This window comes from Emydura macquarii, unplaced genomic scaffold (genome assembly GCF_026122565.2).
Source record: "Emydura macquarii macquarii isolate MOO-44397 ecotype Brisbane River unplaced genomic scaffold, CSIRO-AGI_Emac_v2 contig_2199, whole genome shotgun sequence".
Taxonomy (NCBI): Eukaryota; Metazoa; Chordata; order Testudines; family Chelidae; genus Emydura; species Emydura macquarii.
Genome location: NW_027132336.1, coordinates 410,201 through 434,835, shown reverse-complemented (window position 1 = coordinate 434,835; position 24,635 = coordinate 410,201). Strand labels below are relative to the sequence as shown.

The window sequence follows — 24,635 nt, the reverse complement described above, 5'->3', positions numbered from 1 at the left end:
ACCAGGCCCATAGATTAGATAGGATATTATTTTCAGATACAAATCCTGTCATGTTAAGTAAATGATACTCCCTGTAAAATGGTACTCCCAGTAAAAGTCAAGAAATAGACATATTTTTCTTTAGACAAAAATATAGTGTTTGACAAACACAGCAAGAGACAGTTCAAAGAATGCCATAAGAAGCTGTTCTCAGGGAATGGGAGCCTAATGCTATTCCCACAAAAGTCAGTAAGAGCTGTGGCATTGAGTTCATAGACTGATATATTCCAAGGCCAGAAGGGACCATTATGAGCATCTAGTCTGACCTCCTGTATAACACAGACCATATCACTTTTCCAAAAATAATCCCTAGAGCATATTTTTTTAGAAAAACATCCAATCTTGAATTTAAAATTGCCAGTGATGGAGAATCCAGACATCCCTTGGTAAGTTGTTCCAATAGTTAACTACTCTTACCATTAAAGATTTATGCCATATTTCCAGTCTGAATTCATCTAGCTTACGCCTCCAGCCATTGCATAGTGTTGTACCTTATTCTGCTAGACTGAAGAGCCCATTATTAAATATTTGTTCCCCATGTAGGTACTTACAGAGTGTAATCAAGTCACCCCTTAAACTTTTCTTTGTAAAGCTAAATATATTGAGCTCTTTGAGTCCATCACTATGTGATGGGATGTATAAACCCTAGACCAGGGAACCAAGTGTTAACGAGCAGCCCTGGGCCCAGAAGGCCGTGCTCAACCGCACCTGCTGAGCATGCTCACAATGGAGGCAGAGCTCAAAAGGAGCCGCCCAGCTCATTAACATAGGCAGAGTGAAGGAGCAGTCCTACGCTGTTAACTCCTGCCGAGAGGCCGCAGGAGTTCCACACCACCCAAACCAGATCCCACTGCCGAAGGCCCCAATGGAGACCAGGAATGGCCATCCACCATTGAAGATGAGTCTCCATATCACTGTGAGACCCTCTCCTCCACTCACGTGAGTCCACAAGCAGACCGTGTTGTGACTTTGGAAGGACAGAGGCCATGATAAGGAAGTGCCCCCCCAGTCTGCATATCCAACCTGCCAGCCACAAGGCCCTGGGTAGGAACCTGGTGTAGCAGGCAGGGCCCTGGTTCCCCTACCACACCCACAGACTCTCATCACTGAGCAATACCACTGGACTCCGAAGCAACTCCTTCCCCTCTCCCCAACACACTATAAGACATGTGTTTTAATTCTTTAATCATTCTAGTGGCTCTTCTCTGAACCTTCTCCAATTTATCAACATCTTTCAAACTGGACACAGTATTCCAGCAGTGGTTGTGCCAGTGACAAATGCAGAGGTAAAATAACCTCTCCATTCCTACTTGTGATTCCCCTGTTTATGTATCCAAGGATTACATTCGCCCTTTTGGCCACTGCACTGCATTGGGAGCTCACATTAGGCCAATTATCCACCTCCACCCTCACCCCACATCTTTTTCAAAGTCACTGCTTCCTAGGATAGAGTCCCCCATCCTGTAAATGTAGCCTACAATTTTTGTTCCTAGTAAAGTGGGAATAGCCCTCTATTGTCTCTATCTGTGTATGGAAAAGTGAGAGGGTTTTAATAATGATAATGACTACATCAAAAAGATGACTGCTATGTGAAAAAAAAAAAGTTATTTCTTTGTACTGACAGACATAGCTATTTTTCCTACACTTTGAAAACTCATTCAAGCATAAAGGTGTGTGTTTGCATTAGTATTCAACCTTAATTGAGAACAATACAAAGAAGACAGTATTTGGCTGTATGCATTGCTTCTTTTATAATGCAGCACCCTGTAACATTTTAAAGCTGTGAGATCTGTTTAACTGTGAAACAGTTTCTTGGAGGCATGTTGAAAGTCACATTGTTTGAGTCACTCAAAAATGGACAAAAAATGATGGGTGAACGCCATGCAGGGACAATCTTGCATCAGCAGGAGAATTGTGTAGATGATCTAAAAGGACTTTCCACATGCAATTTCTATTATATACTTTCACAATATCTATAAATGGGAAAAGGTCTCGTTGAAATATAGAAAGAGTCAATAAAAATAACAGGATTAATGGGAATTATGCATGCATCCTGAGGAGAAAATTGATTGCTCAAAGAATAGAACCCCTCCTTACCTACTCTATACACAGTGCAAATTTCTGTATTTGATGTTTGCGTCAATAAATGTACCACATCCTCTTCCACAATGTTTCTTTCTTTTGTGAAAAAATATTTCTCTTCCTCATCAAGAAAATCCAGATTTTGTTGTCTACAAAAAAAAGAGTAGCAAGTTTGAAAAATGGCTTTTAATCACATTTTCTGTAGCATACTGACTTAACATACACCATGTCCCCCTTTCTTAGCTTGCCCACGGGAAGATATCAGCCTACTACTGCTACCAACTAAATGACTAACTCCTTTAGTTCAAGTGTCATAGATCTGAGCTGCGGAGCTGAAGGTCCCAGGTTTAAGCTGTGCTAACAAACCATGCACAGGTTTATTATAATTTGAGCTTGTTACAGGAACTGATGAAAATCTTTGCATTATCATAGGACTTATTGTTGTGTGTACAAAATTGATAATGGTAACTGTGCATGCAAATGTGTATTGATAATGCCAATTGTGCATGCTGGTAATTCCTTTTCAAGGACATCAAAGAAAGTTTTATCAATATTTCTGTATCATGGGTGGCATTTTATTACAACAGTCATTCACTGAGGCAAGATGGCATGTATCATGGTATTGCTTTTCCAGTAATCCTTCAGGGCCAAATTTTCAAATGGGCCACAAAAGTTGCACCTGCAAGTGTTATAAGCATACTGTTTCCATCTGCAAACCCTCCATATGTTTGAATGAATGACCTCCACTCAGTTCAAGATGATGCAGCAGCCTGTGGTGTCCACGAACTGCACCTCAGAAAAGAAGGGTCTACAGCCTACCCTAGGAAAGTTAGGAGTTATCCTCAGGCCACTGGCAGATTACCACTGTGGTCCTTGGTTGAGGCTTGGATGCCTCTGTCTAACATGGATCACTGGAGGTCACTGAGTGTGGAGATTACTGAAATGGAAGACCTGTTGCAAGAAAAATATAGACTGATCTAAGTGGGTATGATGTGCCTTTTGGGACAACATGCACTGCTCACATTTGGATCTGGGTTACTAATGGAGGAGAAGCAGCTTTTGCTGCAGTTTTTGTTGTTTGTGTTTGTTTATACAAGTATATGTCACACAACTGTAACTCTCTCCATAAAAAGAGCTAAGAGTTTTACACACAAAAAGTATAGGAAAAGACTTAAGAATTATTGGACTGTGCCCCCTTAAATTCATTGGTTAAAATATTATGCACATAGTACTCACTCAGTTCCAGAGGTGTCAGGTTTAACATGGCTGGTCTTTACAAAACCAATTTGACCAGTAAACATATGCCTTCCAACAAACCACTCCATGCATTCTATGAAGTAGCCAATGATTTCAATTTTGTCTCCACTCTGGAAGCTAATCTCTTCAGGCACAGCACTTTCATAACTAATCACTGCTCGAGAAGATCCCGTAGCTGCATAATAAGGATTTGGAGATACATTAATTTGATAATATGACTACATAAGAATTTAACATCATGGTGACTCAGCATAATAAGGGAGTATATTATAGAGTACATTATTATAGTATATTATAGAGCCAAAGACAGTCCTAGCATTGTGTATTGCACTCACAGTGAGGAGTGATTTATTTGTTTTTGATGCTTTAATGCAAGCAGTTGCTGTTAAGAGCACTTCAGTGCTGCATAAAGGCATATAGCCTATCTCGCAGTCCTCCAACCCTTATGAAAAGTATTTAAAATGTATTCAAAATTCCACCTGTTTTCAAGTTGATCATAATGCTCATTTATCTACTTTTGAAACAGGCCAGAAAAGAAGAGATGAATAGATTTTGCAACACCCACTTGTGACTTTGATAGAAAGAAAATCCCCAGAAGGAGGTTACAGTAAACCCTCTAGAAGCAGGAGTTGGTATGATCCAAACAAGATTGAGTGGTGGGACTGCAATTTACAATCTAAATATCCTCACAAAAGCAATGGTGAATGTTAGATCGATGCATCTAACATCATACATGTGTACTATTTAGAGTTAAATGCAGCGTGATAGTGTTTTGGATTGCTGTTTTCTTGGGGAAAATTTTGGCTAAGCTCCCCATCACCTTTATTCCTGCTTGGGCTAGAATAGTGATTGGTTCCTCTTGGCACTGCCACTGATCACATGAAATGTCTGAGGGATGCTAACTGGCCCTGGTAGTAACTAAAAGATCTGGTCAAAAAATTCAAAATTTTAAAAAAGATAGATGTTAAAAAAATTCAACTCCCTCTTTCTTCCATTTTTTGACAAGCTATTGAGCTGGCTGACATTTTTTAAAGTTTTTAAAATTTCAAAACCAAGGGCAAGTGTTTATTTTTAATTGAGTCTTTTCTGCTTTCTTCCAATTAATCCAGTAATTACTAATGCTTTTATCGTTTTCAGATACCACCTACAATAAAATCCCTCTAATGTCGGTTACTAGTTTCTTGCCAAAGCTACAGGTATTTTGGTGACACTGATACTTTGCCGAAGGGCAGCAGGATTTGTTCTGTAGTAAATAAATGTGAATCCATGCACGGCATACCTGTTAAATAGATCTCTGACTATATGCCGGTCTATAAGTATAATGATTGGGAAGGGCCAAAGAATGGAAAACAAAATAAACCACAGTTAGAAAATAACTGATCATATGAAACATAGACTGCATTTCTGTAGCTGTTTTAGACAAAAATGTGTGTGAGCCAGCACGTGTGTGTGTTTGTGTATGTGTGCGCACGCATGTACATGTGTATTTGTGCACAAGTGTTCATAATATTTAAATTCTTGGATTTTCCAATTTTCCTTTTTTCTTGACAAACTTTACATGTCAAATCTATGGATTAGTTAATGAATGCATTTCTTTCAACTGGATTATATTATATATCCACCTGATATATGTGCCTTGGAGTATGAATGAATATTTATGAGAAAAACAATAAAATACCATTGAAAAGTCAAGATGATATACCTTCAGTGTTTAGAGTCATACTAGACATCAATTAGACACATGGCTATTGCCTGTAAAGCACTTTTGAATGAAAGACGCTCAGTAGATATAGTTTAGGCAGAGATTTATGCCAGCACTCCTATATTACAGAAGTGTAATTCCTATAGTAATTTTGCTATTCTAATATAGCTAAATAAGAAGATGCCAACATTACCAAACCCTATAAAATCTAGCTCTAGGAATTTATATAATGCTGTTTAAATATATAAAAAAAACAGATATAAAAGTTTAGATGGAGTTTCTTACCTATTTGCTTGCTGCATTTAGACTCCATTTTGCTAGCAAAATCAATAGGATCAGAGTATACTTTAAGAAACCATCTAGAGGAAGGAAAAACGTCACTCTAATAAGTATCTGAAACACCTCACTAAAAGATTTTCACAGTGGCAGGAATATTCTAAACACATATTTCTCCAAACTTTTATTCATTTCAGTGCTTCTGCCTATGCACTTTAAATATGTATACTACATTTCTTATTGTGGTAACTGAGCACTATAGACGGAGAAGACTGGAAATGTAATGGGATGATATTCTTTCCATTTCTTAATTATGTGGACCATGTTCTTGTTGACCACTCATTACAGATAGAGCTAGCTGGAAGAAGAAAGAGGAGCAGGGAAAAGAGGGGTGCAGAAATCACAAAAACTTTCACTATTTTTTCTAATTCTTGGCTGATATTTTGTTTTGATGCAAATTTGCTCACCAGCTTTACTTCCAAAGGTGTTGATGACCACAGCATCAATCTATATGACAAATTAAAGCAGCTAAAAACTGAATGTAGTCATCTAATAGAGCTGTGCTAAGAGATTCAATGTGAAATTTAACACTTTCTGCAAACTTGAAAGTTTGCAGGCTTTAGTAAAAATGCTGTGGTTCATGTAAAACTCTGCAGCTCCTTGGGGCAGGGACTGTCCTTTTGTTTTGTGTTTGTACAGGGCCTCGCACAATTGGGTCCAGGTCCATGACTAGGTGCTACAACAAATCAAATAAATAATAATAGTAATAATAATTAGCACTTTTTTGTCAAAGGCTCAATTAAGTATGAAGTTTCATGTATCTTTTACTAATTCATTTCATATTGTGAGTATCAGTTGGGAGGGGTTATATGAATGAAGTGAAATGGTATTTATTTTGCTTTGCTGATTGGTTCACTTACCCCATTCATGCAGGAGGGTCAGCAGAAGCCATTCTGATTTGATTTGATTTTTTTTCTTGATAAAGTGGCTGTATTTTGGGTGTGCTCCTTTAGCCAGTCAGAAAAACAAAAACCCAGCATTTCTGCTATGCTTCTAGGGGTGAGATATATTTCCTGGGATTTCTTAGTAACCACTGACGAGAACTTATGAGTTATGCTTCAGATCCCTATGGGCCAGCAGCACCGACAGAGTGGTTTTCTGCTGATCTCTACAATAATGAAGTGGGGGAGGCCCTCTGACCTGGATTTAGGGATTAATGACCCTACCCTGATCACCAAAGACACTGCAGAAAGGAGTTTGTCTGCCACCTGCCAAAGAAATGAGTGATGTAAGATGCCAGCAATCCTTCCCCACTAAGATGATGTAAGTGAAAACAAAATTTTTGTCTATGTTTTGGCATTTTGAAAGTGACGCCACTTTCACTTTGGCACTACCCTAGAACTTTTCAAAGCCTATGTCATTTCCATTGCATCCTTAAATGCCCAAGTAGATAGCCAGCAGAGTCAGAAAGAAGGTACCTTGGTTTATCTAATACAAAAGATTGTAAACGAACTCCCTTAATACAACACTGTGGCATCAGCACTTATTTACCTGACTTGGTGTGGAACTTAAAAAGGAAATGAGTGAGAGGTCTGCAGACCTCACGAATAAAGAAAGAGAGAGTGTCCTCAAAGCCAGCTACACAATGCTTTCAGTTTCAAGATGTCTGTATATAAATACACACATACTTGTACATACGAAATAGGAAACTCAAGTCAGGTACCTACTGGTGAAAAGGGATCAAAGGCTCTGCAGCAGTTTCAGATAATAAAGTCAGGTCATCACCCAGTGATCCATCAGAGATGTCTTCAGAAACTCTTCTGTTCTCTTGATAAATTTTCACTTCAGCTTCTGCAGTTGTTGTCTCTCTTATGATGTTGTCAGGACACAAGACAAAGAAAGTTCCTTAAAAATAAAGAAATATATTTCATATTTTGCAGAGATTTAATTGTTTTAATGTCACGTGCTTTTAATATAAGCATCCAGAACGATCATTTTAATTTATATTAATTCATAAGAATATTTGCATCACAATTTTAACAGATCATTTTAAATTCTAAATGTTTATTAGCCAGAGTTAATTTAATGCCAACTAGAATAAAATTTATAAGTGCAAAATGTGGAGCAGAGTCAACAACTACTATTAACTGTAGAATTCTTTTACATTGCAAAATTAGAAGGCATCAAAGGATTTAAGACACGCTAGGTGATAGATATACTGCCCCAGGTCCTGATTTTGCAATCCTTGCTAACTCATTGGTGTCAATGGTAGTACTCATGTGAATACGGGTTGCAGAATCTGGGTCACTGTATATTTTTAAAGAACGTGAGTTTTTTAACATTCCTTGGTATGTTTATTTACTGAGCTTGTAGAAGAAATGTTTTTAAGATGCTCTGCTCCTATTTTATGCTATTTACTGCTAGCACTTCTAAAAAGATTCTTCTAACTTTGTACACAGCAATACTATGGTTTTTGTTCCAACCCTCTTTCTGTTTACATTCTGGTGAAGTTGGTGTCTGATTCAAGCCCAATGAAATCAATGGAAAGGCTTTCATTGACTTCACTGGACATAGATTAAACCCCTAGTTTTCACTCTTACATTTTCAAGAACAAAATCTTTAAGAGGCAATGGGGACTATACTTTTTTCCATATAGTTATCCTTTTACAAATACAATCTTCCTAACCTTCCTGTTTTAAGAGACCTCTGTACATCAAATTTAGAGACTCTTCATTTATACAGACTTCGATTCCAGCTTCTTCTTGTTGTTTATCCTCATTCTCTTCTTGGGAATAGAGCCAGAAAGACTGATCTAGCAACAAATTCTCCATGCAGTGATTTATAAAACCTAGTGAAAAAAAAATTAAGATGGTCTTGTTAATTAAATTAACAGAGAGACTTCTCCAAAAGGCAGTAAATGGTGGTTATCAGTCAGGCAATCCAAATTATTGCTTAAAATACAATGGCCAATTACTGTTGATATCCAGTGTTGGCAAAATGCACATGCACAACTCTCACTGGCATCAAGAGGAATCTATGACAGACTCAGGGATGAACATGTAAGAGACATGATGGCTCTATGACAATTTACTCCATCTGACTATCTGGCCCAGTAGAAGTAGCAGTGAAATTTAAGATTTTCATTTATTTTTACAGTCAACTAATAGCGATTACACTGATGTATTTAAGGGATGCATTGAAGAAAAAGCCATGAAGCCCAACTACTGAGGGGAAAAAAATATGAGAGAGTTCTAATCAAACAGTATCTTGCATAGCCAACTGTTCAGTGCTTCATGACATATGCTGTTCTCAACAGTCTTGCTAGCCCATTAGCCAGCAGTGCCTACTCCTCTTGCCTTTCTTCACCTTACCAAACTTTTAGTACCAACGCACCAAGTCCTACCATCAGTTCCCTAGTTCTCCCTCGCATCTCTCATCCCTAACTGTGCAGAATTCAAGAGAAAAGAAACTGGTAACAGGATCATGAATGAAGTGAGCAAAATCATATGGTACAAATGAAGTTCTCCAGATGGAAAACATCATGGGATTTTTGATCCCCGACGTATTTCCTGGCAGTATGTCTTTTCTCTTACCACTTACTTGGTCCCAAACTGTCAAAACTGTCCTCCAGTATTGGATGCTCAACTTCAGATGCCTAAGAGAATGCTGAGCTCCCAAAACTCCAGTTAAAATCAGTGGAAGCTGCCTGTCCTCAGCAGCTCTCAAAATCAAGTCTAAGGCCCAGATTTTCAAGGGTCAAAATTTGAGATTATCTAGAGCCTGATTCCAGAGATGGTGAACAGCCTTCAGCTGGATTTGATGGTGGTCAGCATCTCTTAAGAGTCTGGCTCTAAATTACTGAAGTTGAGCACCCAAAAACATAAATCACAAAAACCCATGGACACGTTTGAAAAATTACCCCTTAATCTCCTATACAATTTTCCATTACCAGATTAATCTCTGACAATACAGACACAAAGAGCTAATCATTTCCATAACCTGAATCTTGGATGTCTTACATCTTAAAACTCTCATTAAACGCAATAGGACATAGAGATGATACCATTTTACAGAGTTCATTGAACTGAAAGGGACTTTAGAACATGAGTTTTATTTTTTCTTTGACACCAATGGTAATACAATGGTCAATTCTCCTTGTGCAAGGCAGGCTTAGAGAGATGGATGCTTAGTCAAGTGGTAAAGGTGCTATCTTGGGACACGGGAGACCTGGGTTTAATTCCTGGTTCTGCCACAGATTTCCTCTGTGACCATGGGTAAGTCAGTTCTCTGTGCCTCATTTGTAAAATGAGGATAATAGTATTTCCCTTCCTCAAAGAGTGTAGTGAAGACATTAAAGACTGTGAGGTGCTCAGATGGCATGGTAATGAGGGCCTGATAAGCATCTAAAATAGATAGTATTACTTTAAAATAATCAAAATTATACATTAAGAACCAGTGCTCTTAATTTGCAAATCCCTTTCAACAATTGTTTCCAGCTAATCAAAAAGTTATGTCTCCAGTAAAAATACAACAAAAATATTGAACAGTCTTGTGAATAAAATTGCTTTACCAAGAGAATAGTAGGTTAAAAACTTCCATATTTCTTCAAATGTTTTAAATGTCACCACTATTAGGTCTTGGTCACTGTATATAGACAACAATCTGGCAGACAGCTCCTAACAAAGAAAACAAACAAAAACATTAGTTTATTATAACTTTACTGGCAATAATAGATCCATGATGTTATATTTGTAATTAAATGCAAGGCAAAAACACACACACCTCAGAAAAATTAGAAAGCTAAGGTTCTTCATAGTGTCAGTTACTCAGCCATATTGCACATACAGAATAATTGGAAAAAAATACCGACTTCACTAAAGTCAATGGCAAAACTTCCATTGGCTTCACTGGGGCCAGGATTTCACCCAATACCTTTAGCTACTATTTGGCTCTTAAACATTCAGCTACACTTTTTTTTTGTGCCAATTTCACTGATACTGTGTGTTCTAGGCACATTATTTTATACCTACATTATGTGCATTAGAATGATGTATTAGGAAAGTCAAGAGCTGTACCCATTTTTCATTTCTATATCCTGAAATGCATTTGCTTCTCATTAGAATGTTAAACTCTGTACTTGGTTGAACTGGTATTTTATATTATATCATATTATTGTGGCACTGTCTCCATTGCATTACTCTAATGAAGTGAAGTAGCCAGATTTTCAAAAGTGCTTACCATGCAGCACATCCCATTTTCCTTAAATGGAATTACTGAGTACTGAGTATTACTTTTTAATACCTGTGGGTATCTACCTATGGATACCTGTGGGTATCTAAACAGGAGTTGAGCCCTTTTGAAAGTCTTGCCATTATTATCTATGTTAATATTCATTCATCTGACTGTATTTTTTATTTGTATGTATCTGAATATTTGGTAAACCTGCATATTTTCTCTCTCATTTTACTTCATCAAATAGATGTTGTAAAATTGATCATTTGAGCGTTGGAAGTTTTCTGATATAAATAAGTCCAAGGTTATCCCAGAATGACACTGTCTCCATTATTATACCTTCTGTTCCTAAGTACATAGCAGCATTATGCCATATAACTAATGTGTGAAATTCACCAAGGTTCCTAGTGCTGGTACAAAGTCCTACACATCGCATAAGTCCTGTAGAGGTATCAGGCAAGGGTGACTCTGCAAACCTTATGTGTAATAGAAATAGTTTCTTCATTGGTCCTGCATAAGCCAGTACAGAAGCTCCTCTTGTGAGAGCCTATGGACCCTTGAAGGGTGGGGAGGGACATGTGCCATGGAGTTGCTGCTCCACCTTCACATTTCCAAACTCAGATGCACCCACTTTTGCTCCTCTGTGCCAGATGAGGTGAAGAAAAATCAGTCCCTTAATTTACATTAAATGGAGCAGACTGAAGCCACTGTCATCTCCTGTATGCAAGTATGGCCCACAGACACAGAGATCCCATTTTCATCTGAGCAGTTTTTGTGGTCACCCCCAAGTCAAAAATGAGGGGGTGGGTATGGACTGCATTTGATATAAATTATGCTTGGACCACCTTTGATTTACACACACACACACACACACACACACACACGAATGGACCTTGCATATTTCAGAGGTTAGTTCTATGACACTGAAATGTTTAGGTAGACTCTGATACTGATAACACCCAAAACTGTTTTGTCAATATACCAGACTTACACTAAAAACTGCCGTGACCTCCCTGCTGTCATTCTCCAGAAGACGGAGTCGTCCTCTCAGTTCTCCCTGCAGTCGGGGGTCGGGAAGTCCACTCTTTCGTTTGACCATGATTAGCTTCAGGGAGATATCTGAGAAGAAGATTAGAGTCTAGTCACACAAGTTATTTGGGATGGGAAGCTAGTTTTGCCAAATTTTGGAAACCCCTCAAAATTTGTGGGATCCACATTTAGAACAACTATTCAAACTTCCAGGATGAAACTTCATTTGGATCTGGCAATGTACAAGATTCTGGGCTGCTGCATGTTTTGTTTAATTTTATGACTTGGTAGACATAGTAGCACAGCAAGAAATACTTTGAAACAAATTCTTCTTTGATTGCATAGCAGGGATTTCAGAAATACAATATCTGACTATCTGAATGTTTGCTGAGAAGTGCAGGGGAACACCTGTCCTTAAACCTTTGAAAAAATCTGAGATTTGGATAAATCAGAGATGGCTCTGCAAACTTTGAAGTCTGTGCCCAGATCACTCTAAATGCAGACTTTAATGCCTGAAGAGCTAACACCCCCAGGTGCAGATTGTCAGTTGGTTTCCCTAAATTCAGCTGTCTGGGCAGGACACAGAACATCTAAATTCTAAGCTGAAATTCCCACACAACATTATGCCACCCAGGTGTTTCAGGGAGCTTTATATAAGTTATATTCAGATATGTAAAAACTTCTGGTCAGTTTTCCTAAACCTGGCTGGAACAATCAAGGACATGACCTTGTTTCGGAGAACATGCTGGATGGGGGATAGAGGGTGTCATATAGAGCAATTTCTGTGCTGTTTATTATTATTTATTATTATTATTATTAAACTGACCTTGAAAAATTTTTTTTTAAATTAAGGGGGTGGGATTTTTTTTGTCAAACTTGAAACTTACATTGCAAAAGCCAAAACATCACCAATGTTCTCCCCTTCCCATTATCCATCTTTTCTACTAAAATCTAGCAATTACAGTCACAGGGTTCTATCTATCAATATAATAAAATTGCAAGATTGTCACTATCTCTGTGTATCACTCTGAAGCCTAGAATATCTGTTGAGTCAGCGTGAAGCAATGGAAATATCTATAGGCATTGCTGAGAGCTCTTTAAAAAAAAACAAAAAACAACCCAACAATATAAACAGGTTCAACCATCACTGAGATTTGCCTCTATTACCATGCAATTTTTATATTCTCTGCCATTTTGCTTTACAAACATACCTGTGTAAGAGCATGGGCTTCCAGCCACAGTCTGGCATGTATCTATGACATGCCAAGAGTCCTAGACCATTGTGATTTCAGAGATAACTCAACCAATCCCTACCCTTTCTATACACCTCATTTATATGCAACAATTTCATTGGTAGTGTGAGGGAGACTGTACAGAGAGTGCACTCCTTGCTAGTGCTTCAAAACCACTCACACAACACAACCAGCACACATAATAATCAAAAACACATACAGCCCCCCAACCTTGGCACATTCACTCACACAAAGCTCCTAGAACAATACAACCCACACACAAAACAACACAAATCTCCTGCCACAACACACACATCTGCCCATCCTTACTCACATAAAACCATAACTTGAGCTGCAAAGCCACAGGTCATCGCGAGCTAGTAATACAGTTCAGCATTTTCCTCAAGTCACAGATTCCCCCAAATACTAGTTCACAAAGAGGAGAATGGTGTAAATTATTTTGTATTAATTCATCTGTGGCTATTCCCAGTGTCTGAAGGAAACGTGTGTGAAAATTTTACCTTTTATGTTAAAGAGTCAGGAAGCTTATTGCTAATGGACTGTTTCTTTTCCCCATAGGTGAGGGGGAGAAACAGTGGCATACTGAGAGGGAGAGCAGGGGGACCCAGGCCCCCAGATGCCAGGCTCCAGGGGGGTGTCAGGCTGGCCCTGCACAAGACGCTGAGGACAGTGGCGCTGGCTCACGGCCCCCACCAGGCCAGAGGCTGAGGCCACCCCTGTTCAAGCCGGCGCTGGGCTGAGGGACTGGAGAGGTGGGTGCCGCATAGCGGGTAAGTGTAGGGGAGGGGCAGCGGAGTCAAGCCTTCATTTGTGCCCCCCCGCCTCATGCCCGACCTTCTAAATGTTTTGAGACTTGTGATAAAATTGCAAGAGTTGGTAACCCTATAAAATATCACTCATCTAAAAGCTCAGCTAAAGAGCAACCGCTAATGGAAAAAGTTTATAATCAAATGACCTGTAAGACAGAAAAAGACTTTTCCTACCTGTTGGAAAACTCTCTGCTGGACTGGGAGTCATCCTTGAACTGGTCTTCAAGCAGTCATTCTGAAAAAAGTCTATAACAAATAAAATGGCTGGTAAGAGGCATTTTCATAATCAGCCTGAGTTAACAAAGCATACATATATTTCAAAAGTTCTGACCCTCTGCAGTGAACTGTAGAGGAAAAAGAGATTTGTGGCTTTTTTTTGCCTCTTTATTATGCACAAAAAAAGCCCCAAAAGATTTTTTAAAAAATTTAAGGGTTTTTTAAGTCACCCCGCTCCAGAAGGAGAGATGGCAACTTGGTAACCTGAGTGGCCATGCTGCATGGTGGGGTAAAATCTCCTCATGCTGCCTTTTCTACATCTGGGCCTGCTCTAGAAGGAGAGATGGAGGCTCAGTCACTCAGCTACCACCTCTCCTTAAGGAGTGAGGAGCTGTTTCTAGTGTTTCCTGTGAGGCCAAGGCAACCCCTCCCCCCAGAGTCCAGACCCAGCTCAGCTGCCGTCTTTCCTTCCACTCACATAGAATCATAGAAGATTAAGGTTGGAAGGGACCTCAGGAGGTCATCTAGTCCTTCCCCTGCACAAAGAAGGGCCAATCCCAACTAAATCACCCCAGCCAGGGATTTGTCAAGACAGGCCTTAAAAACCTTGAAGGATGGAGATTCCACCACCTCCCTAGGTAACCCATTCCAGTGCTTCACCACCCTCCTAGTGAAAAAGATTTTTCCTAATATCCAACCTAGACCTACCCCACTGCAACTTGAGACCATTGCTCCTTGTTCTGTCATCTGCCAACACTGTGAACAGTCTAGCTCCATCCTCTTTGGAACCCCCTTCAGGTAGTTGAAGGCTGGTATTAAATCTCTCCTCACTCTTCTCTTCTGCAGACTAAATAAGCCCAGTTCCCCCAGCCTCTCCTCATAAGTCATGTGCCCCAACCCCCTATCATTTTCATTGCCCTCCTCTGGACTTTCTCCAATTTGTCAACATCCTTTCTGTAGTGGGGGGGACGGGGAGAAGGGGGGCACAAAACTGGACACACTACTCCAGATGTGGCCTTACCAGTGCTGAACAGAGGGAAATAATTACTTTCCTCAATCTGCTGGCAGTGCTCCTACTAATGCAGCCCAATATGCTCTTAGCCTTCTTGGCTACCCCACCTGCCCCTGTACAAGCCCCTTCCATTCCCCCTCCTCTGGCTGACCATGACTGTCTGAATCCTCTCCTCACCAATCACAAAGCCACTTACTCTCCTCTGACAAACAATTTCCCTCTATCTTCAGTCCCAATGTCCCCATGTCCCTAACCCCAATATCATCCCTGCCCTGCCTGTAACTCCCAATATCTCCCCTGCCTTCCCCCTGCTTAACCCCAGCCACCCTTGACATTCTCCGTGTTCCCCCAGTCACTCCCTTTCCTGACCCCCCATGGATCTCAGCTCCTCAGGACTGTCTTCTTCCAGTGTCACTAATTAAGTGATTCTGTCACTAGATGTAGCAAAAAATCACCAGAATGTTGCCAGATGTCATTTAAAAGTTGCAGTTCAGTGACTTATCACAGCAAACCTTTAAAAAATCTGTAGCAGACCTAAAACATCACTAGATCGAATGACAAACTTGCTAAACTGCCAACACTGGAGGCTGCAGGAGATGGCATTCCCGCCTCACGATATGCATGGCCGGAGCCTCTGAGTTCCAGATTTTATTTATTTATTTATTTATTTTTTAAAAGGACTCCAGCACTATCCTCAGCTAATGTAAATTCCCATTCTCCTCAATGGACCTATGCTAATTGCACCAGTTTAGGATCTAACACTTTGATTTCTATTTGCTTTTGTTACAAATCGATTGTCAGACTGCAGACTAGCAGAGCAAGTTGAACATTTCTGAAAACTTCAACATTTTGATGAAAAATGGCAAAACTGCTCCACAACATTTGAAATGTGGGGTCCGTGGAATATTTAAAGACCACAAGTGATCAGTAATTCAAATGGCAGAGGCTATAGATGTGTAGAGCCTTCTAAAACTATACTTGGATATTAGTTCAGTCCTGAGTCAGAGGGAAGATTCTCCAACACCAATCTAAAGCAACTAGGTGTTCATAGAAGGTGTCCAATCCAATCAACCCTGCTAGTGAAGCCTTATGGATCATAGCAAAAAGTGATTCTGTCGCAGGCAAAGTACTTATATTCCACTACTCCTTTGGCCCTGGAATCTTGATAAAACATAATCCTAAACCTTATTTTACCTCTGATTTAAGGTATTCTGAAAAAAAATGAAAAGGAAGTATTAGCCTAGATTTTTTAATATGGTCATTTAGCCTTTTTGGGAGGGAAAGATATAATATTTTGTACTGCTCAATTTAACAATTGTAGACGTTCTTTAGGAGGGAAAAAAGTGCACAACTGAAAACACACCTGATAGTTCTCAGCTTTGTGCAGTACAAATGAGTGAAGAGCAAAAATGACCAGATGATACCAATAAAGGACTTACCCATTTGTCCTTGCAAAGAGACCTCCTCTTCCATGTTAATTGCCATGGATATTGCAGTATTAGCTGCCACACATGTACAAACAGACACACTCTTCCCCAGCTGCTGTTTATTTCCTTCCCAAGAGTTATTTTGTTTCCTTTCCAGATTGGGAGCAGAGCTGCAGAATCCTTCTTCCTCCATACAAGTGTGAAGCCCAAAAACAGAAACCTTGCATTCCACCGCTGCTCCTGGGAGCTCCATAACTTGCAATTCCAACCAGTGCTATAGAATTTGCATCATCAGCGTTCTAAGGAGAATCAATATATTATATAAAAACTCACTGTTCGGACTCTGCTTTTAATATGTATTCAGCAATTGTCAGAATTGTATGTGCTTTGAAAACCCTAATTACTATTACACTTCAGTTCTGATTGCTTCCTTCCTGCATGGCACTTTGAGCCTAACTCACCCCAGGAAAAAGGCTTCTGCAAGTCAGGATTCATAAATGTCTGGATGAGCAGGGAAAGGGACAGGTATGACTAATAATGAAAGACTGAATGAAGTTCACTTATGCCTATTGCCAATTGTTCACTCTCTGCTCGCCTTAGCACACAGCCTCCCAGGAATAGCATTCATCCACATAACAGTGGCAATGCAGTGAAACATGTCATTAACCTTTTGAAGAGGACAAGAATAGTATAGGTGTTGCCTTCTTTAAGAAAGCAAGAAAGAGAACTGGTTTTTGTGGATTCAGTTAATAATCCACCTTGGGATCTTCAGAGCAGAAGGGCTAGGGCAGAGGTGGGTAATTAATTAATTAGTTCCCTGCAGCACACTAGAAGAGGCATGTGGTGCAAGGAAGTTACAGGCTGAGTCTAGAAGCAACACTCAAGGAGGAATGATCCCTAAGCATAGTCTACACTGCAAGGAGTTAGCCCATGCCAGCCAACTCGGGCCCCTGGGGCTTAGACTGTAGGGCTGTTTCACAGTCCCTGTGCACAGTGCCCCATTGGGGGCCCCACCACACAACATATAATAAAAAGCAAATAACCACCCCCCACCCCCACGCTTCTCAGGGCTCTAAGCAATTGCTTAGTCTGCTTATGCCTAGCACCGGATCTGCTTTTTCATTGCTGTGTAGATTTCCAGGCTTGGGCTGGGGGCCAGGCTCTAGGACCCTGCAGGGTGGAAGGATCCCAGAGCTCGGTAGTCCACACAGCAATGAAACAACCCTGCAGCCCAAGCCCAAGTTGGCTGGCACAGGCCAGCAGTGTGTTTTTGTTGGCTATGTAGACATACCCTAAGAAAAGGGATAGACCTGAAAGGAGATTATCAGGAGCAAAAAGAGAGGCAGACCTCACCCCTTCCTCTACAGAGCCAGGTTTAAGTGAGCCATTCTTCAGACAAATGCTTTTGACCATTACTTGGCTTCAGCTGCAGGAAGCCCTGTTGCATTTGGATAAACACATGCACTATAATTCAGATTAGCTATCGTTGGGCCATTATTTCATAATTAAACTCCAGAGGCAGTATTTTAAATTCTAGTACTCAAGGCACCTCCAAAGTCCTTTTCATTTGCAGAGGTTAAGGGTAATCTTGGTCTAAAAGCAGAACTGAATGTATACCAAAATGTAACATACACATTCAGCAATGCTCAGAATATAGGTTTATACATCACTTTAGATCTGTAAATGGAAACAAATTTACAATAAAATTTAGCAAAAGCATTTAACATGATGGGAGCAGCCTGTACAAAGTACTAGAATTCCAGGAATTCAGATGATGAGTGATGGAAAAGATATTAATTAACTATTGCTGTCTCCTTCAAGTGTTTGTGTGTGTAAGTAAGAGTTACACATATAACTGGGTTATGCACTAGCCTGAAGGAAAGCATCCAGAAGGAATGCATTGCTGAAAGACATCAGAGCAAAGTATGAATTTTCAGCATGCTGAGATAGATATCAGCACTTTAAGGAGCACTCAAAGGCAAAGCCAAGGGATAAATCAGAAAGGGGGAAAGAACAAGAGAAGCCATGTCTGTACTGACCAGGTTTCTCCCTTCACTCTTCTGAAGGTAACAGAGCAAGAACAAATGCCTCATTCAAGCAGCTGACAACTTGATTCTCCTCTCTGCAGTGTCCCTTCCCATTTTTAATGCTTATGGGTGAAAGACAGTAGCTCTCAGCCAGTTCTAATATTTATATGTTTAACTCTTTTTAATCCATGGAGTTACATATAAACACCAGGACCCAGATTTTCAATTATTTCAATGGGCGTTAGGCACCTAATCTGCTTATATGCTTTTAAAAAACCTACTAGGCAGCTAAGTGCATCTGTACGCACCTAAATAACTTTGAAAATCTGGCTCCAAGCAATTGAGAGGTTTCCACAGGACTTATTCAATGGTGCATTAGTCTCCACCTTTGATCCTCAGTGCTGTTCTGACCAAGGCTTTAGTCTCCACCTTTCTCTCCTTCTCACTAAATATTCAGGTGCCCACTTAAATAACTCAACAAAGAGCAAAACCATAGTAAACAACCAATACTTGGGTACATCCCCTGTTCTATTGTGCTAACGCCAGTTCTCTTTTGCTTACGACTTTTTTTTTTTTTTTTTTAAATATTCCCAGTCTGAAGTCAGCACAATTCAAAGAGAGAATGGACATTTATATGGGGAAAAAGAATATCCAGAGATATAATAATTAATGCTAAGACAACTTTGGAATGGATATTAAACCTCATGCTTCAGGGTTTAATTCAATCTCTCACTAGTAGGGGGTTAGGCTTTCATACAGGGCAGATTATCCCACCTCTGCTCACTGTGGGATACTTCTTACACCTTCATCTGAAACAGCTGGTTCTGGCCACTGTCAAGGACAGGAAGCTGTATTGGCTAGACCATGGGTATGAAGCTGCATGGCAATTCCTATACTGAGTGAATTTGTTTCTTTATAATCAGCTATTGTCAGTGCATTTATACTCACTTGAATGTTTTAAAATGAAGTTATTAGACAGATTTTTTGAATAAAACAATAATTTCTATAGCAGGATTCCATATTCTTTGAACCTTGATCTAAAAGCCAAGAGGTGTGTGAGCATGCTGCCCCATGAAAGCTGCACGGGTTTTCTGTGTCTCTCCGAATAGGAGTCTTTTCCTCATTTAGTGAATGCATGTAGGGAGAGCAGGAGCTACCCTGGCCTAGTAACTGTGGAGCACTGGCCTGGGGATGCTCTTTGGAGCAGAGACTTTTTGTTCTATTTGTACAGTGCCTAGCACACCAGGGTTCAGATTTGATGGGCTCTTAGGCGGCACAATAATACAAATAATGCTCATTTCCTAGCTGCAGAGCCTAGAATGAGTATCAGTACTAACAGAGCAGAGATAGCAGCTGGACAGCTTGATACATCCTAGTGCAGAGATAGTGACTGGATTTTGTTATTATCTTTCTTAGCAGACTACATCAATCAATCTTTCAGCTGAACAGGTTGGCCTGTCAGAGAGCCACTATCAACAGTCTCTTTTGGCTTGTGTAGCTCAGATGGCCATAGATATTTTCCTGTGCATTAAGCACAGCTTGTTAACATGACTCTTGACTATGTTGATGTGAGACTTGTTCACAGTAGACTGGTAGGGAAAGGAAGGCATTATTTTTCCTGTTAGAAGGAAGATAATTGGAACAATTCTGTTTTCCCACAACTTTTCCCCCCTTGTGACTTCCTTTTAAAAGTGTCTGAATAGCTGTTATTAAGCAATTTTAAAACACCACTGAGTGGAACAAAACTGATAGCCTGATATTTTCCATTCCTCTATATTTGTCAGGAACTTTTTAAAAAACTGCTTTAGAAAACAGTAAAGAGTCACAATGTAGACATACTGTTTGCCAGCACCACCATTTTGAGTGAATTGACTCCTTAAGGAAGGTGGTGGATGGATGAGCAAGGGGATTAAAACCTTCTAACCGTAACCACAGAACAGATACAGCACAGAACATGGCAATGCAAGATGCTGTCTATTGCCTTGTGCGTCAACCGTGACTTGCAAGGTACACTTTGGAGGTGAGAAAGTTGAGAAGCCTTACGTTTTTAGGGTCAAAAAGGTGGCCATTGCTGGCCCCTTTCCTAAGACTAACATTATTAGTGGTGTGTCTTCCAGTGTGGAACTAGAACTAGGAACTACATTGGGAGGGACTCCAATTTATTTCACATAGGACACCAGGAAGTCATCTGGGCCAGATTTGAATTGGTGGCCTAGAAAGTGACATGCAATATATGACCACCGTACTTAGAACTTACAGAGCACCGTTCACCTGAGGATTCTAACACACATTACAAACATTCATTAATTTAGTTTCAACATACCTGTGAGGTGATAACTATTATAATTAATTATCCCATTTTTACACAGGAGGAAACCAATGCAGAGAGAAGTGAGTTTCCCAGACTCACACGGGAAATTGGTACCAGAGCCAAGAACATAACCCAAGCCACCTGACACCAAGAATCAGTTCCTCAGCCCCACTCCAGCTGCCTTGCACCACTCAGTGGCTCAAAGAAGCCCTAAGGCTACCTTAACTTGCCCCTGAAGGATTCTTCACACCTAGGAGAATGCTTGGATGGTGCAGAATCACCCTTGCTGCTCCTATGCACACCTTTTTCCAGCCACATCCCCAACACAGGAGGCATGGTCCGAGAGAAAGGGATTGTAGCTGGAGTTTCTCTATGCCCCCGCTATCTCGGAGGAGCTCCTTGGGGCCCATAGGCAGCGCTTGTAAATTAAAGTCTTTAGACAGGTCGAATGGGTGCCAGGTTTGGGACAGCAGAATATAGATTCTGACCTACAGACAACACGGCTATGCTTCCTCCCCACTAACCTATTCTAAAGCCCCTGAGCCATTCAGTTCCTGCTATCCTGCTAAGTAAACAGTGTAGTAACGTTGTCCTACATCGGAACTGCCCTAATGGGTCAGACCCACGGTCCATCCAGTCCTGATCCTGTTTCCAACAATGGCCAGCATAAAGTGCTTCAGAAGACAGCGCAAGAAACTCCACAGTAGATGATAAAGTATAATCTGTTCCTCATCCTAATCCCTAATAATGAGAGAGAGTTTTAAGACATGAAACATACCATTTCTCTCCCCTCCAATACTTTTTGTTGGCATTAACTGTTAGTTTTGGTATCCATAAATCCAATAATCCCTCTTTGAATCCTGCTAAATTCTCTTAGTAGTTTCATTATTTTCAAGATGCCATTTACTTTGGTTAGACCAGGTGAGTGAAGTAATATCTTCCATTGGACCCACTTCTGTTGGTGAAAGACAAACTTTTGAGCTACACAGAAGTCTTCTTCGTGTCCAATATTCAGGTCCAGAAGTTTTTGCCTCACCCACCTTGTGTCTCTAATATTCTGGGACCAACATAGCTACTACAACAACACTGCGACATACGCTAGTTTACATTTTTGCCATTGTGATTATTATGATAGCTGCTACTGATGCTAAACCATCCTGTTATAGTTACTTCACCCTTCTTCCCACCCATTTTCCCCTGAATTTGTTTGTTTCACTACCTGTTTCATCTTGTCTTTTAGACTGCAAACTCCTTATGGCAGAGACTGTCATTAATTATGTGCTTGTACAGACTCAAGCATAACAGAGTCTTGATCTGCTTGAGTCCTCTAAGTGCTACCACAATTATAAATCAAAATAATAATATTCCATCCAACACATTGTACTCTCAGTACTTAGATATAGTAAAAAATGAAAACATATCATTTCAGTGTGTTACCCTATTACATAGAAACAACACCTTATGAAACTTAGTGCTCAAGTTAAGGGGAGGTGGAGTGGAAATCCTAAGTAATTCCATTAAAATGCGTGTTTCAAACTTGTCCTTCATAAAGCTCATTAGGGATCTTATTCACTGATAGACTAAACAGAGATAATGGTACTGTTTGCAGCATAGTTAATATTTTCAAAAGCACCTAATTGCCTAAGTCCCTTTCTGAAAATGGGACTTCGGTGCTTTTGAAAATTTTATCCTGTGTTCAAAATTCTCAAACATTGGCACTAAAAATTAGGAATTCAGATCCTCATTTAGGCATCTAACCAAAAGTGAACATTTGTGCACTGCAGGTGTTCTGAAAACCAGTTCTTTTTTAAGTGTCTAAATATGGATTTAAGTCCTTCCTTTTGGGTGTTCAGGTTTGAAAAAGTTTGGCCTATTCTGAATATATTGTAGAAGAGAAGAGAAAATAAAAAGCAAAGAACAGAAACACCTTGGTTCTTGACAAAAGCATCAAAAACACATCACATAAGAATGCCCATAAAAATCACTGCTGAAATTCATTACAACAACCCATTACCTCTACACTTATTTTTAATCTATCCCTGTAACCATGCTCTAAGCTCCTCTGCTACTAAAATCATTCCCCTCAGTTGCTTGCATTTTTTCCAGACATACTAGAGCCCAACAGTAAAAACATTACAACAAACAGCCTAAGTAAAGCTAGATACTGAGGTATGAAGCATAAAATTTCTCCTACCTTTTCTGAATCTGATTTGTTCTAACATTCTGCTGAACTGCAGGCAGATCTCAGCCTTCCACAGCTCTGCTCGGAACTTACTCCTGATCCATCCCTTCCTGTTTGACCTTTTTACCTTTCCTGTTGATTTAAAAGCACAGCTTGGATATATGAACTAACAGAAAGTTGACCATTAACTGATACTGTTCATCTGAGAATCTCCTTTACTAAAATGCTCAAGATTGCAAGCTCAATGCATTGAACTATTAACAATTTGCCATGCAGGAAAATGTGTCAGAAATATTCTGGAAGCCTCAGTCAGATACATTTGCTCTTAAGAGCTGAAATTTATTATTATTATACCTGGAAGCCCCAACCCATTGTGCTAGGCACTATAAAAACTTACAGTAATAAATAGCGCTTAAGGCAGAGTATACATGACTTTGTTTAGTTTGGGTCAAAGTATTAGCCTTCTTGAGACTCTTCCTGTTACAAAATGGCTCGAAATCTGACGTAGGGTATTTCCACATTTTTCTTTTAGCTCCAATGTTTTCAAAATATAAAATACTCCAACTTCGTTTAACACCCATTATTATTATATTATATATTATATTATTATATTGTATATTATATTATTATTATTCATTATTATTATTTATTTGTATTGAAATAGCATGTTGGCACCCCAGGGATGGACCCACTGTGCTAGGTGCTATACAAACACCGAACAAAAAGAGGGTCCCTGTCCCAAAGAGCTTACACCATTGCTAATACCTAAAAGATCTTAGTTATGATACTCGCTAATATCTGTCATTAAGAAGCTAACATTTCCTTTAGAACTTTATAAACTAGCTAGAGCAGCAAGATATAAGTGAGAGTTATTTTTATTGTTGTATGCTGTGATAATATGCATGATAAATATTGTTATCATACAATAACAATCGGCATCTGTAGTCTGACCCTGCAATATGCTGAATATCCTCCATTCCCAGTGATGTCAATGGAACTGGAAGCTACTTAAGTCCTTGCATAGTCAAGGCTACCGTTCATCTAATAGTCTTTTCCATCAATAACTTCATTGGCATAATATTATAACAACATAATGTTGATATTGCATGATAATATAATATGATATTGCATAACACACATTGTGTAAAGGCATTACATGTTAAATTAACTTGTATCACTGTTGTGCTCTCTGGCACGCAATAATATATTTTAAACTAACCATTTTCCCATCAATTTTGCAAATATTTCAGCCTTGTTGGCACATTTTGGGTTTTTTTTGAAGATTTGGAGGCAGTTTCTCCCCCCATTTCTAGTCACATTCATGGCGATTCTAGGAAATGACTGAGGAGATAATTGGTTCCTTTATTTAGATTAAACGCACCATTTTCTTTTGTAACTATGCAAATATCATCTAAATTCAAATTTGTGACAAAATAGTGAGTAACAGCAAAATCTCTCAGGCTCTCTCTAGGTTTATTTGATTTTACAGGTTTACTGTAGTATCTGAGCATCTCATAAATGTTAATTTATCCTTACACCACCACCAAGAAGTAGGCAACTATTATTATCCCTATTTTACAGACAGGGAAACTGAGGCAGCGATTAAATGACTTGCCGGATGTCACACGGAAAGTCCACGAGAGAGCCAGAAATTGAATTCAAATCTCTTTAGTCTCAGTCCAGAGTCAGAATCCCCAGTTTCTTCAGTCTTCCTCCATAGTTTATATCCCAGAAGCTGGTACCTTTATACTTCATCATGCTGTACATTCCTTTAAGCGTTC

General features: G+C 39.6%; 1 protein-coding gene across 6 annotated transcripts in view; it reads right to left on the bottom strand.

Annotated features, from left to right (window-relative positions):
* The window catches only part of SH3TC1 (SH3 domain and tetratricopeptide repeats 1), a 54,429-nt gene extending 31,470 nt beyond the window's left edge, over positions 1 to 22,959 (bottom strand). For all 6 annotated transcript variants that reach the window (XM_067558870.1, XM_067558868.1, XM_067558871.1 and 3 more), the window contains exons 1-10: positions 22,867 to 22,959; positions 16,347 to 16,633; positions 13,854 to 13,925; positions 11,580 to 11,707; positions 9,927 to 10,032; positions 8,043 to 8,204; positions 7,084 to 7,261; positions 5,366 to 5,439; positions 3,358 to 3,553; positions 2,137 to 2,270 (exon numbers count right to left, since the gene is read on the bottom strand). In XM_067558870.1, the coding sequence (XP_067414971.1) occupies positions 2,137 to 2,270; positions 3,358 to 3,553; positions 5,366 to 5,439; positions 7,084 to 7,261; positions 8,043 to 8,204; positions 9,927 to 10,032; positions 11,580 to 11,707; positions 13,854 to 13,925; positions 16,347 to 16,587 (1,291 nt within the window). In that variant the 5' untranslated portion in view covers positions 16,588 to 16,633; positions 22,867 to 22,959. The remainder of the gene's footprint in view (positions 1 to 2,136; positions 2,271 to 3,357; positions 3,554 to 5,365; positions 5,440 to 7,083; positions 7,262 to 8,042; positions 8,205 to 9,926; positions 10,033 to 11,579; positions 11,708 to 13,853; positions 13,926 to 16,346; positions 16,634 to 22,866) is intronic.
* Positions 22,960 to 24,635: the final 1,676 nt, after the last annotated feature.